Genomic DNA, 12,017 nt, shown 5'->3' with positions numbered 1-12,017 from the left:
CATCATCCACACCACCTTGTGAGCAACTCACTGGGTTTCATGTCATACAGAGTACCACCGGATTCGTTCACCTTCTCTGCCGTCGTCACGACTGGTGTCTTGTGGTGTTTCGACTGACAATCGACCACTACACCAATATCCCCATTGCTACCATAACCCACAGGGCAGTACGAAGGACTGTCACCTATTGCCCAATCATCGTGGGTTCTTCCATTCGGCAGCATGCAATATCACCTTGATGGCGTCAACTCCCCTGAATCTGCCCCGCAACCAAGACTTCATGTTACCTTCTTGCTGATAAGGTAAATTGTTTGCGAGGTCCTAAACGTCTCCCCGCAACCTATTGAGGAGCTTACGGGATGAATACCTCTTTGAGGTACAGTAAGATAGGTGGTTGCATCAGCGAGAAACCTGAGACCAATCGAGAACCGAAGACGGGAATCTTATCACAGGGTATCTTTTCTGCTTGGAACACCTACATATGCTTCGAAGGATGAAGATGTCTGACTGACTATTATGAACCCTCTCTCAAGTGAAACCCCCAATTACTCCTACGCCGGCAATCAGTGAATAGGCACGAGATAGAGTGCATGCTTTTGTGCCCAAGTACCTTGGTATCTACCTTATAAGGAGATCAACCAGGGATACGGGATAGGAAAGCCGGGGACCAACACGACCTGTGCCTAGGTAAGTACTTGGAAGTCACTTCAAAGACGAGCTGTATCTTATTCTGCCTCCCTGACCGTTGATCAAGAAGCTTCTGTCCACCCCAGTACCCTTTTGGTGGTACCTTGCTTCCGAGCCCCATATGCTCCAGAAACACAAGAGACGCGGGTCATATGGACGCGGACAACACTCATCGCATATGTAAGCCATGCGTTGGGCACGCCTTCCCTCCTTTAACATTGCAATTGCACGATGTACGCCCATGCTTTGCAGCGCATCAACACAGATACATCACCGTCTCTTCCTCTTTCTTGTAATGGCAAGCGGGCCCCGAGTGTGTTCCCACCTCTCGACTCCCGTCGGCGATATGGAACAGAACTGAACAGCAACCATGAACCCCAGCTAAAGAGCTCGTCGCTCAACCCTCCGTGCGAAATGATCGACTTCCAACGAGCAGTACACCTCTTCTCTCGAATAGATACTTCCATCGTCGTCGTCGTCGTCGTTCCAGATCAAACCCAAGTCAACGGGGGCATACACTTCGTACAGCTGTACGTTCCATTTCAGGGCCAGGATCCAACTTTCTTCTTGCCGCATACCGGTGGTCGTCCTGCCGGAAACATTGATGACATTGCGGACACTATCGAAAGCTCCAGAGCGAGGGCCAAAGACCAAAGCTCCTGTTAGCCATCGATATTTTTTGGTTGTAAGCCTCAAAACTGATTCGGTCAAGGCTCATGAGTGAGTGAGTGAGTGAGTGAGATGTGGGATCGTGGCCGGTGATTGAGAAGTCGCGTTGGGGATGGAAGATGCGCGGTCGTGTAAGTGTCTCTTTCTCATGTTCTCCGGAGCACCTACATCAACGAGCCTTGCTGGGGGAGAAATTGGAGGTGAAGCCCTTGCATTCCGAATGGTTCGTCATCTAGGGCATAACTAGCTTTCTTTTGCGGTGGGTGAGAACATCTGAAAAGAGGAACACAAGCTGTTTCATTGACGGGTAAGGAAGGAGGAGAAGCGGGAGGTAATGTCGGGATTGTGACAACGAACACGACTTCAAGCAGGCTCTCAAGCAGTCATGGCGATCTCGCCGTTCCGGTAAGAAAGCGGAAACCGGTGAGGGGTCAGACCTAGCAGGGCCTCAGGAGAGCTTGCTACAGAGATGAGTACCCCCTTGAGCGCCAGGCGGGCGGATGATTACCTAACAAATCCTCCCGAGCTGAGTGGCGCTCAAAGGGGCCGGGCCGTCCTGCATCGCCGCGGCCTTTTGATTGGTTAGCAGGCAGCGTGGTAGAGTTGATGTCTACCATAGTAAGCTGCTTACTACTTACCCGAACAACATCAAGGCCTTCTTCGAGGTCTACAGATATGTCTACAACGGGTATGTCTCCGAGAAGGAACTACGGGGGGTATTCAAGGTCACGGAGGCGATGTCTGTGAAGTTGAGGCAGATCAACAAGTGGTAATTCCTTTCCATATTTTCTTTCAACCAAAGTGGGAGAGAGTGAATGAACCAGACGAGTTTAGACAAACTAACACGCGACCCTTTCTTTCCATTCCGCCAAACATCAAACAGTACAGGTAGGTAACGACCGTTCCCATTCCGACAAAGCTCCTCAAACTATAACGACCGACTCCCCAAAATCTGCTACATCACTTCCCTTCTGAACCCCAAGTCCGCGAACCAGCACCAACATTCACCCCCTTCTCAAACGCAGACATTGTCTCCAGCGCGACCCTTGCCGACAATCTCCACGCTACCGTCCCACTTGAAGTAACTCGCCTCGTACCGACGGCAAGTAGCGTCCATCTGCGCCAGCGCATAATTGACATCATCAACATCGAGGTTTCCGCTGCTCCTCGGCGCATCAATGCAATAGTACGCAATCATGCCCTCGGCCGACACCGCCAAGAACGTGTTCTTGTCACCGCTCGTCAGCGTGTGGCCACTGCCTGCCCAGTTCTTCAAGCCCACCACGGCGGCGTCGACGCCGCTCGCATCGAGTTGGTAGCCGAAGCACCCGACGTAGCGCTTGGCAATGGGCCCGGACCGCTTTTGGGTGGTGGTGGTGGTGGTGGTTGGCTCAACGAGGAAGGAGTCGCTGTCGGGAGCGCCGGCGGCTTTGATGGAGTAGGTGCCGTTGGCGAGGATGGTGCCTTCCCAGACACCGTCGGGGAGGTGGAGGGCGGTGGAAAGGCCGAAGTAGGAGGCTAGGAGGGCGAGAGTGGAAGAGAGCTGCATTGTGATGGCGTAGGGGGTAAGTTGATTGAGGATTTCTGAAGGTTGCTAGTTGTGTGGGTGCGAGACTGTTGTTGAGGTGTGTTCGTTGAGAGTGATGGATGGATGAGGAGATGAGCTGAGGGCTGATGTTGTCTCTGATCGGAGAGCAAGAGGGAATCGTTGAAGAGTGACGTTGCCGTCCCCTTTATACGTTCATGTCCGCGTATTCTAAACTCCATGCCTCTCTCACCAGTCTCAGAGGAACAACTATATCGCCGGTCAAGCCTATGAATTGGTAATCATCATCATCTTATGCTTTGAAATCACGGATGACATGGTTTCATTCCTTCTCCTCTTCGATTGATCCTGTCAGCCCATGAGAATAGCGCCTAAGCCCGTGCCAAAAGGATTGGTGAAGAGTCTGAAGGAGGCTCCAAACCACGAATGGCGGCGAGAAGACGCGGAATGGATGAACGCAGGCACTCAATCGCATGATAGAGGTAGGTATTTGCCGGAACAGGGTCGCACGCATACAACGACAGGTATGCACCTACAGCTGGCTACGACCGGAATATAACGTAAGACTCTGGGCAGCCAACGGTCCTACCTAGAGGTAGATAGTCATTCGAAGGGCGTTCGCTGTTGAAATGAGCAGTCCTCCTCCCCAAACATGCCTAGAGGTATCTGCCCGCCTGGTACGGATCAGTGATCACCCTAGAGGTACCTATACCCCATACATCGTTAGGGTCACCAATCAATCATGCAGCGGAAGTCGAGCCCGGGACGCAGGTCCAGATGCCCCAGATTGAGAAAAAAGAACTCTGCAGATGATGACCTTTGTGGATGGAGGGCCAGTTCTCCACAATACCTGGTAGGGAACCGGAAATACTACCTTGTGCTTAGATTATTGTAAATCCGAGTATTATATGCCCATTGCTCTCACATGAAACCCCACAGATGTAAATACCTCTAGCTTCCCCGGAGATCTCAACGTCTACCTGTGACATAAACCTCACGACACAGGCAGTAAGTAATGTGGCGTATGTACCTCTAGTCTCCGTAAGCGGCATGGGTCTGGACAAGTACGGGGAAAGAATAGTCTCAGTTCTCAGACCCACTTAACCTCCAAAACCCACCCCACCCTACCTAGCACAAAAGTTCGAGGAGGGGAGACCCACATATTTGTGGGGCGGGTCCGCTGAAGCGTTGTCGACGGAGGTTAAGTGATAGAGACTAGGAAAGAACAGGGGCGGCCGGCTCATTTGGAGGATCTCAAGGACACCCTGATCTCACCTCTGCCTCCAACATGCAACTCCCGCATCGAATCTCGCTGGCGAACCGAGGAAACCGACCGCCTGGAGTTAAGTAGGTACACCTACTACCTCCGACATTGAAAGGCGGCAGGCAGTTATTATCCCTGGGGATTGATGTCGTAACTACGTCCGCCGTGGCGAGATGGGGTAGATCAATCTCATGCTGAGGTGGACTCCGGTCAGCTTGGGGTCCCTCTTCGATTCTGATCATAGAGGTACGAACCTCCTGGCCTCTTCTATCCCCCGTACCTATAATGTCTTTTTGAATCCCGGTATGTCTTTGTCGACCTCTCTTGCTACACGTAGGTAACTCTAAATGTCTTGACTGTTTCTTAAACCCCGTATTCATCCACGGCATCTGTTGAAAGTTGAACACGGCTATCATCGTGCCAGTCTTGTCGACATCCTATCGTTTCCCACACAGGTCATGTTCATAACCTCGTGAACCTCATTCACTCCCTTATTCCCTTCTCCGTATCTTCAATTTAACAGATCCTTTCGCTCATCTTTGTCTTCGTTCCATATCTTCCACTTCCACAGCAGTCGGTGAAAGTAATTCTCATGCCTACCATGCATGCCCCAAGCGGCGTGGGCATGGGCATGAGTGTCGTCTTTGCCCTAACGCTACTCTCCCGACCCATAGCAGCGTTGGGAACCAACTTCCTCAACCACACCTCGCTATTGACCGGCCGTGAAGATCCAGACTGGTTCGAAGAAAACATCCCTTTTCTCGACGTCCCTGACGCCCAAATCCAAGCAGTGTACTACTACCGTTGCCAAACCTACAAGGAGCATCTCGTTTACACCGGTGCCCAGTACGGGTACATGGCAAGCGAGTTCCTGCACCCAGTTGACTACGGCGCCCCCTACGGCGGCGTGGTAGCCGCTGCCGGCCATCACATAACCGAGAGCCGCTGGCTGCGCAACCACCAGTACGGCCAGGACATAGTCAACTACTGGCTATCCGGTCCCGGCACCTTTTCCAAGCCCACCTCAGATAATGTCAACGCCGATACTCGCGACTGGGCCCACGAGTACAGTTTTTGGGCTGCGACGGCCCTCTGGCGGCAGTATCTGACTACAGGCGATCGCGACTTTGTCGTGGGCCAGCTGGAAAACCTGGTTAAGCAGTACCGTGGATGGGACAACCACTTCAACAGCTCCCTTGGGCTGTACTGGCAGGTTCCGGTCTGGGACGCCACCGAGTACACAGCTGCGTCGTACGAGTCAAGCGACCCGTACCATGGCGGTGCGGGTTACCGACCGACCATCAACTCGTACCAGTATGGTGATGCGCGCGCTATTGCCGCCATTGCCGCCCTAGCCGGCAATCGGGACCTCAACACGGAGTACACACAGCGCGCTGATGCGTTGCAGAAGGCGGTGCAGCAGATATTGTGGGACACGAACGCCCACTTCTACAAGCACAGGGCCCGTGACAATAATCCGTCTGGAGCGCTGTTGACGACGCGCGAGATCATGGGCTATCTGCCGTGGATGTTCAACTTGCCCACGGCCGCCAGTCACTCGGCAGCCTTTGCGCAGCTGAAGGACCCCCAGGGCTTTTCCGCCAGGTATGGGCCCACGACGGCTGAGCGCCGCAGCAAGTGGTATATGCACGAAGCCGCTACGTGCTGCCGATGGGACGGACCCTCGTGGCCTTTTGCCACCTCACAGACGTTGACGGCGGTGGAAAATCTGCTGAACGACTATCCTGCGCAGACGTACTTTTCCGCGGCAGACTACCTCAGCTTGTTGAGAGGGTACGCTGCGACACAATACAAGAACGGGCAGCCCTATGTGGCCGAGGCGCATGATCCTGATGCAGATGTCTGGATGTATGACACCCACGACCACAGCGAGGACTACAACCATTCCACCTTTGTGGACAACATCATCGCCGGCCTCATCGGCCTGCGTGCTCAGCCTGACGACACCTTGGTGGTGAACCCATTGGCGCCGTCCTCATGGGACCATTTCGCACTCGAGAACGCTGCCTACCACGGCCATAGCGTGACCGTTCTGTGGGACAGCACCGGGTCTTACTATGGCCAGGGCCAAGGCCTGCGGGTATATGTCGACGGCAGCCTCGCCGGCAGCCGTAGCACTTTGGGGTCTCTGACAGTCAATGTCGGGCCCGTTGTGGCCCAGACGATTTCTTCCCAGGTCAACATCGCCGCAAATGGCCAAAAGTTCCCCCAGGGCACCACGCCCTCTGCCTCCTACACCTCTCCGTACGACGACGTCTGGCGAGCCATCGACGGCATTATCTGGCGCACTGGAATCCCAGAGAACAGCCGCTGGACCTCCTACGGCAGTCCCAATGCGCGAGACTACTTCGCTTTAGACCTCCGGCGACCTCAGGCCGTGTCGGACGTCAGGTTGTACTTTTACGACGACGGCGGTGGCGTTCGGCGGCCCGCCAGCTACGACCTCCAGTATTGGACCGGCAACGCCTGGCTCACGGTGCCTGACCAGCAACGCAGCGGGGGGTCCATGTCCGCTGCTACCTCCAACAGCCAGACCAAGATCACCTTTCCGACCATCGTCACCTCGCAACTGCGCGTGATCGCACCCAACCCAGGTGCCGGAAACGGCTGGGGGCTGTCCGAGTTTGAAGTCTGGACCCCGGCCGTGTTCCAGCTGCGCAACGAGAACAGTGGCAAGCTCATGGGGGTTGCCGGCATGTCGACGGCCAACAGCGCCAACATCCAGCAGTACGACGACAACGGCACACGCGACCACCTGTGGGAGTTTGTGCGCGCCCCGGGCGGCTGGTTCAAGATCAGGAACCTCAATAGTGGTCTCTTGCTGGGCGTGCAGGGCGCGTCAACTGCTAATAGCGCTGTGCTTCAGCAGTATGAAGATAACGGCACTAGCGACCATCTTTGGCGAGTCGTCTCCCAAGGGAACGGCCTTTTCTTGCTCAAGAATAAGAATAGCGGTCTCTTTGTTGGCGTGGATGGCATGTCGACTGCTAATGGCGCGGATATCGTGCAGTTTGAGGATAATGGGACCAAGGATCACTTGTGGAGTATTCTCCCCGCGGTACCGGCCAGCTGATTTTGCTAAATAGAAGTCTTGTATACCTATCACGGGGGACTAGGCACTCAACTGATTGTATATTGTGACATTTGAGGCGAAAGCGCAGGTCTCAGCGTGCACCTAAAAGACGGGTACATGGAGCTTATCAGCATTATGATGCCATGGAGCTTCGGAGAAGAAGAACATGACAGGGCCTCTTGAAGAGAATTTGGCGAATGAAGCATTGGGGTTGGCAGGGGAACGGAGAAGGGGGTGGAAAACTGGCGGTGGGAAACCTCTGGAAGTACCCAGTTCGGTGCATGTAATGGTGTTTTCAGGCATAATAGGGGTAGGATGCCTAGGAGCATCCAACAGTACACAGAATCAACTGCCAGAAGGCAGCATTCCAGCAATCAGTGGGGGTAGGTTGGAGAACAGGAACTCAAGCTCGTATAATCTGCTCCGCTAAAGGTGGTCCGACTCTGTTGGTGACCAACCGGATTCACATGTTTCCTCGCGACGTGGTCCGACTTCTTCATTGCAAAAATGCCTCAGCCGGGGTCCAATCCGCAGCAGCGATTTGTTGGCTCCAAGGCTCCAGAATTAGGCAGGCGAATTTCTGATGTTACCCTGATCTCCCCAAAACTGACTGTTGGTTCATAGTTGCAGCGGAAATACGGTATCGAGTGCATCAGCTGCTCAGTGTCTCTTTAGCCGTTGGCACCATGGCGTTACCCGTTTGACTGTGTGGCCTCGGCGATAAAGCCAGCGCGGGGCGGCCTTTGGCATTTCTTTGCTCGCTTCATGTTCTACTCACCAAACATTGAACCATTTCCATAGTCAATAACAGCTTGGGTCCGCATCATGCATAGCACCGAGAGCATAACATCGCTGGACGACGACGACGACGACGACGTCCGTCCGGCATCGAGCAGGATGCCTGCAGCATGGTTTTCGGGATACCGCCCGTTCCCTCCGGTCATCAATCTCTACGGCAACTTTTCTGGTGTCATTGACGCAGTGACCACATTAAAGCTCTGTGGTGCGGACAAGAGCGACTTCTTATACGTCGTTGAGATCCACCACGGCCTTACCCCCAGAGGACCGCTCCATTTCAGGCCGGGCCTCTACCTCCGGAACGGGACGGGGACCAAGGCCCCTATCCTGGCGGCCGCCGGCGACGAAGACCGAGAACCCCTTTTGATGTCGACTTTTAGCGTTAAGAGTCTCATCATGCTGCCGCCGCCGCCGGACGTCGAGGTCAAGAACCCCCGCGACTTGGTTACCGAAATCATGTACGCCAAAAAGACCAGCGACGGTACCGTATTGTTCCGATTCTCCATTGAGGTCGGCCTTAAGATGAAAAGTCGCGAGGAATTTGAGTGGAGGAAGTTGACCGGGAAGGACAAAACCAACACCCAGCACGCCCGGTTTATTCTCGTTCGGCCGCCACCCTCGTCCACCTCAGCTTCATCCTCCTATTCGACACAAGAGGAAATCGAGGTACTCGCCGACCTTACGTTTTGCAATGTAATGTCTGTTAACCACTTGTTTGTGTTGGAGCTGAAGGGGGCGGCTGCTTCAGGGGAGATGGGCGACCGTTGGACCCTCATGGTTGTTGTTACCGCCCTCAGACTTTATTGGTTACGCTGCTATGGCAAAACCAACAAATCCGTCGTGGGCATTGGGCAAAAGCTTCGTGGTAAATAGGTTGGTCGTTGGTTTGTTATCTTTCTGTCCAGTGTCTCCACGAAATGTTAGCTTGTTGATGCACATTTGTCCAAGGAAGCTTACCTAGTTCTCCAAGTGTAAAGAAGTGTGCTCTCCATTGCGGCAAATGCCATGAGGATACGGTGCCTTTGGGGGAAAAGAATTGAGGATTGAGAGAAAGCGTAGTCCACTAACATGGAGAGCTGTGTTATTTCAGCATCATGTGACACACATGGGGTCTTGTTCTTGCGCCGTACCTCATTGTCGGCATTGGAATTGACGAGTGTCCGTGATGTGCTAACTTCTGGAAAGCGGTCAGGATAGCGGCCGCTTCAAAGCGTCTTTTCGCCTTTAGTGCTATGATAAACACATCGCTAATTGTCCGGCTAATGATGAAGGAGCGATTATGGAACTCGGGGTCCTGATACAGCATTCTAATTGAAGGGAGCTTGTTGGAATTGCCAATGGGGGCGGACAAGGAAGTGGATGAGTGGGCGAGGGAGTGGAGTCTACCAAGTTTCGCGGCAGTTGATGTTGTTCAAGTCAAGGTAGTTGAAGCCTGGAAACAAGAAACAATGGAAATTGATTAGAATCGAGGGAGCCCGCGGACGATGGATGTTTCGTGTAGGGCGCAGTGAAAATGGTGCAAATGGTGATGCGGACGTGCAGCGATTGGAGATGCCGCCTCGCTGCCATCATGCAGGCAGATACGCATGACATTCGCACCTGCCCTCCAGTCCAAAACCGGGTCTGGGTAAAAGTCCGCTGAAGTTGGGTCGCGCTTTCCTCCGTTGTCGTGATTGTTCCATGAATGCGCAAACACGACTGGGAACATGAAAGATACATCGGCTGGAATTGGCAAGAGCGCTTGAGGGCGATGCTTCAAGGACTGCTGTACAAAGCAACTCCCCAGAAAACTGACCTTTTGCTCGTCTCACCTTCACGACCGACGATCGAGTCTTTGCCTCAGTCTTTTGCGTCTCTCTGCTAACTAAGTGTGTCAAGTGCGCGTCCATCCCACAGACTCCTCTCTTCTTTCTTCGCATGGTAATCACTGTTCACACCTTTCTTCGACTTCACTACACCAATATCTCTACGCCACGCTTGTATCAATTTTTTTGATACCTTAAATCACATCTAGAGAACATTCAACACCTGCTGAATAGTTACAACATGCCCCCGTCCTTCCATCCCCGTCCAGTCCTGTACGCTTTTCAGAAGTGTACACTAGAAATCAACTTTAGTAACTCACAACCCCACCAAATCCCGTCTCCAACATCTCTTTAGTAAGTACAACACCAACAGCCAGGTTGGGTTATTCTAGGGTCATTTTATCCAAACTGTTACCACCCACCAACGGCCAGCTTGTACCATCAAGCAAGCAATCCATACGTATCTTGCAGCAGCAAAAAGAGGGAAGTGAAGTTCTTGTAGAAAGGGGGGAAAAAAGAGAAAAAGAAAAAGAAAAGGAAAAGCGGGTGTCTGAACTCTTTTGGGTATGGTTTATTCATTCGTCATCTTTTTGATTATACAATGCACTGGGAAGCCGTTAAACCCTTCGAGTGTCTCTGTAGAATATAGACTAGAGTTCGGGTCTGCCCGGGTGGATTAGATCTAAAATGTGATGGTTCTTTATTCGTGTAAAGTAGGCTAAAGAGAAGAAAAGGGAAAAGATTCCGAAGAACCCCACCCAAGCTAGTCTTAAATAGGTGAAGAGTTCCAGAGAGCACGTGACTATAATAAGTGGGTCTTAGCACCCTCCTAACCCTTCTCAAAATAGCTTCGTCCTCGAAGTAAACCGCTCCCACCAAAACCTCCCATTCGCTCGATTCTAAATAGTCTCCCCCGGATACAATAAAACTTCCTCCCCCGGATACAATAAAACTTCCTCTCCAAACCCCGCCTTTATATCCTACTTCTTCAATTCTTTAATCAATACTACATCCACCTCGCTAATCTCTTATAAAGTATTGTCTTCCGCCCACTCTATACGCCCCCTATATTCCTTAATATAATCTATATATAACTTCCTCCTCACTCCCTTCCTATTAATATACTTTACTTCGTATAATTATAGGGTTATTACTTCTATTATTACTTACGGCCCCACTTATAAAGGTTTAAACTTTAAATAAATCTTATCTCGATTCTACTCCTATACCCAATCCCCCATACAAAACTACCTCCGTGGCTTTTTATCCCCGTTCCTCACCGCTTTTGATATATATTTATCCTCTACTTTCGCTCTTTCCTCTTTCCTCTTACTTATAAAAGATAATACTCTATTGTAACTTTCCTCGTCTTCCTCCGACTTTTATTTTAAGATTTCACATTACTTAGTTGTTTTATTAGTAAATTCGATGTATTCCGGCTAGAATTCTAATATGGCCTTGGAGGGTATGGTTCTAATACTTAATACAAACCTGGCATTTAATATGCTAACTATAGATGGCAACACGGCCGGCTACACTCCTAAATTCTTACTATTTCTCAATATTCCCTATTTTCGCAGTTGGTTCACAATTAAGCTAATATATTTTTCAATTATGCCCGTTAATTTGGGACTCGTTACTAGGCCGAATAGTATCTCCGTCCTATGGTTCGTTAAGATAGCTTTTAGTACTTCGTTTCGGAAGTGCTTCCTGTTGTCCGAATAAGTCTATTATAGTTATCCTAAAATTGGGAACTATATATATAATAACGTATTGGCGATTATTAATACCGTAGCCTCTTCTAATGCTGTTGCTAGTATAAAGTGTAAAAAGTAATCGACGTTTATTAATATGAATTCTTTCCTATCCTTTAATTTCGGAGAAAGTAGTCCTAAGAAATCGATACCGAATAGCCCTATCGGTTAAAACACAGTAATAATTCTTAGGACGGCTGCCGGTTGTTTTTTCGAATATTATTAGTAAATTTAGCAATTCTAATAGAAATTAATTACGTTTACCGCTTATATCGGCTACTAGAACCTCCTTCGGAGTTCTCGGGACGTTACTTCGGTAGAATAATGTCTATAGCCGTTGTGTGCTCTTCGTAATATTCGCTCACGTTCTCTAGGAATTATATATTCCGTTAGAGTATTG

The 12,017-nt window shown here is 51.1% G+C and overlaps 3 protein-coding genes across 3 annotated transcripts; 2 read left to right on the top strand and 1 right to left on the bottom strand.

Moving 5' to 3' along the window:
- Window positions 1-2,172: 2,172 nt before the first annotated feature.
- On the bottom strand, window positions 2,173-3,082 carry B0T23DRAFT_153434 (uncharacterized protein). Its single transcript, XM_062832579.1, has one exon. It carries the CDS (start codon window positions 2,903-2,905, stop codon window positions 2,372-2,374), a length of 534 nt encoding a protein of 177 aa, XP_062693424.1. The 5' UTR covers window positions 2,906-3,082; the 3' UTR covers window positions 2,173-2,371.
- A 1,274-nt stretch (window positions 3,083-4,356) lies between these two features.
- On the top strand, window positions 4,357-7,284 carry B0T23DRAFT_153334 (uncharacterized protein). Its single transcript, XM_062832577.1, has one exon. The coding sequence runs from the start codon at window positions 4,759-4,761 to the stop codon at window positions 7,258-7,260; it is 2,502 nt and encodes an 833-aa protein (XP_062693423.1). The 5' UTR covers window positions 4,357-4,758; the 3' UTR covers window positions 7,261-7,284.
- A 553-nt stretch (window positions 7,285-7,837) lies between these two features.
- Window positions 7,838-9,035, top strand: B0T23DRAFT_153336 (uncharacterized protein). Its single transcript, XM_062832578.1, has one exon. The coding sequence runs from the start codon at window positions 8,086-8,088 to the stop codon at window positions 8,929-8,931; it is 846 nt and encodes a 281-aa protein (XP_062693422.1). The 5' UTR covers window positions 7,838-8,085; the 3' UTR covers window positions 8,932-9,035.
- The last annotated feature ends 2,982 nt before the right edge of the window (window positions 9,036-12,017 follow it).

The sequence above is a fragment of the Neurospora hispaniola genome, assembly GCF_033458365.1.
Source record: "Neurospora hispaniola strain FGSC 10403 chromosome Unknown B0T23scaffold_4, whole genome shotgun sequence".
Lineage (NCBI taxonomy): Eukaryota > Fungi > Ascomycota > Sordariomycetes > Sordariales > Sordariaceae > Neurospora > Neurospora hispaniola.
The sequence above is the reverse complement of the archived record's forward strand: the minus strand, read 5'-3'. Positions and strand labels throughout refer to the sequence as shown.

What these genes read in the sequence shown, in the direction of transcription:
- B0T23DRAFT_153434 (XM_062832579.1), bottom strand. Translation starts at nt 2,905, where the DNA reads ATGCAGCTCTCTTCCACTCTCGCCCTCCTAGCCTCCTACTTCGGCCTT.
- B0T23DRAFT_153334 (XM_062832577.1), top strand. Translation starts at nt 4,759, where the DNA reads ATGCCTACCATGCATGCCCCAAGCGGCGTGGGCATGGGCATGAGTGTC.
- B0T23DRAFT_153336 (XM_062832578.1), top strand. Translation starts at nt 8,086, where the DNA reads ATGCATAGCACCGAGAGCATAACATCGCTGGACGACGACGACGACGAC.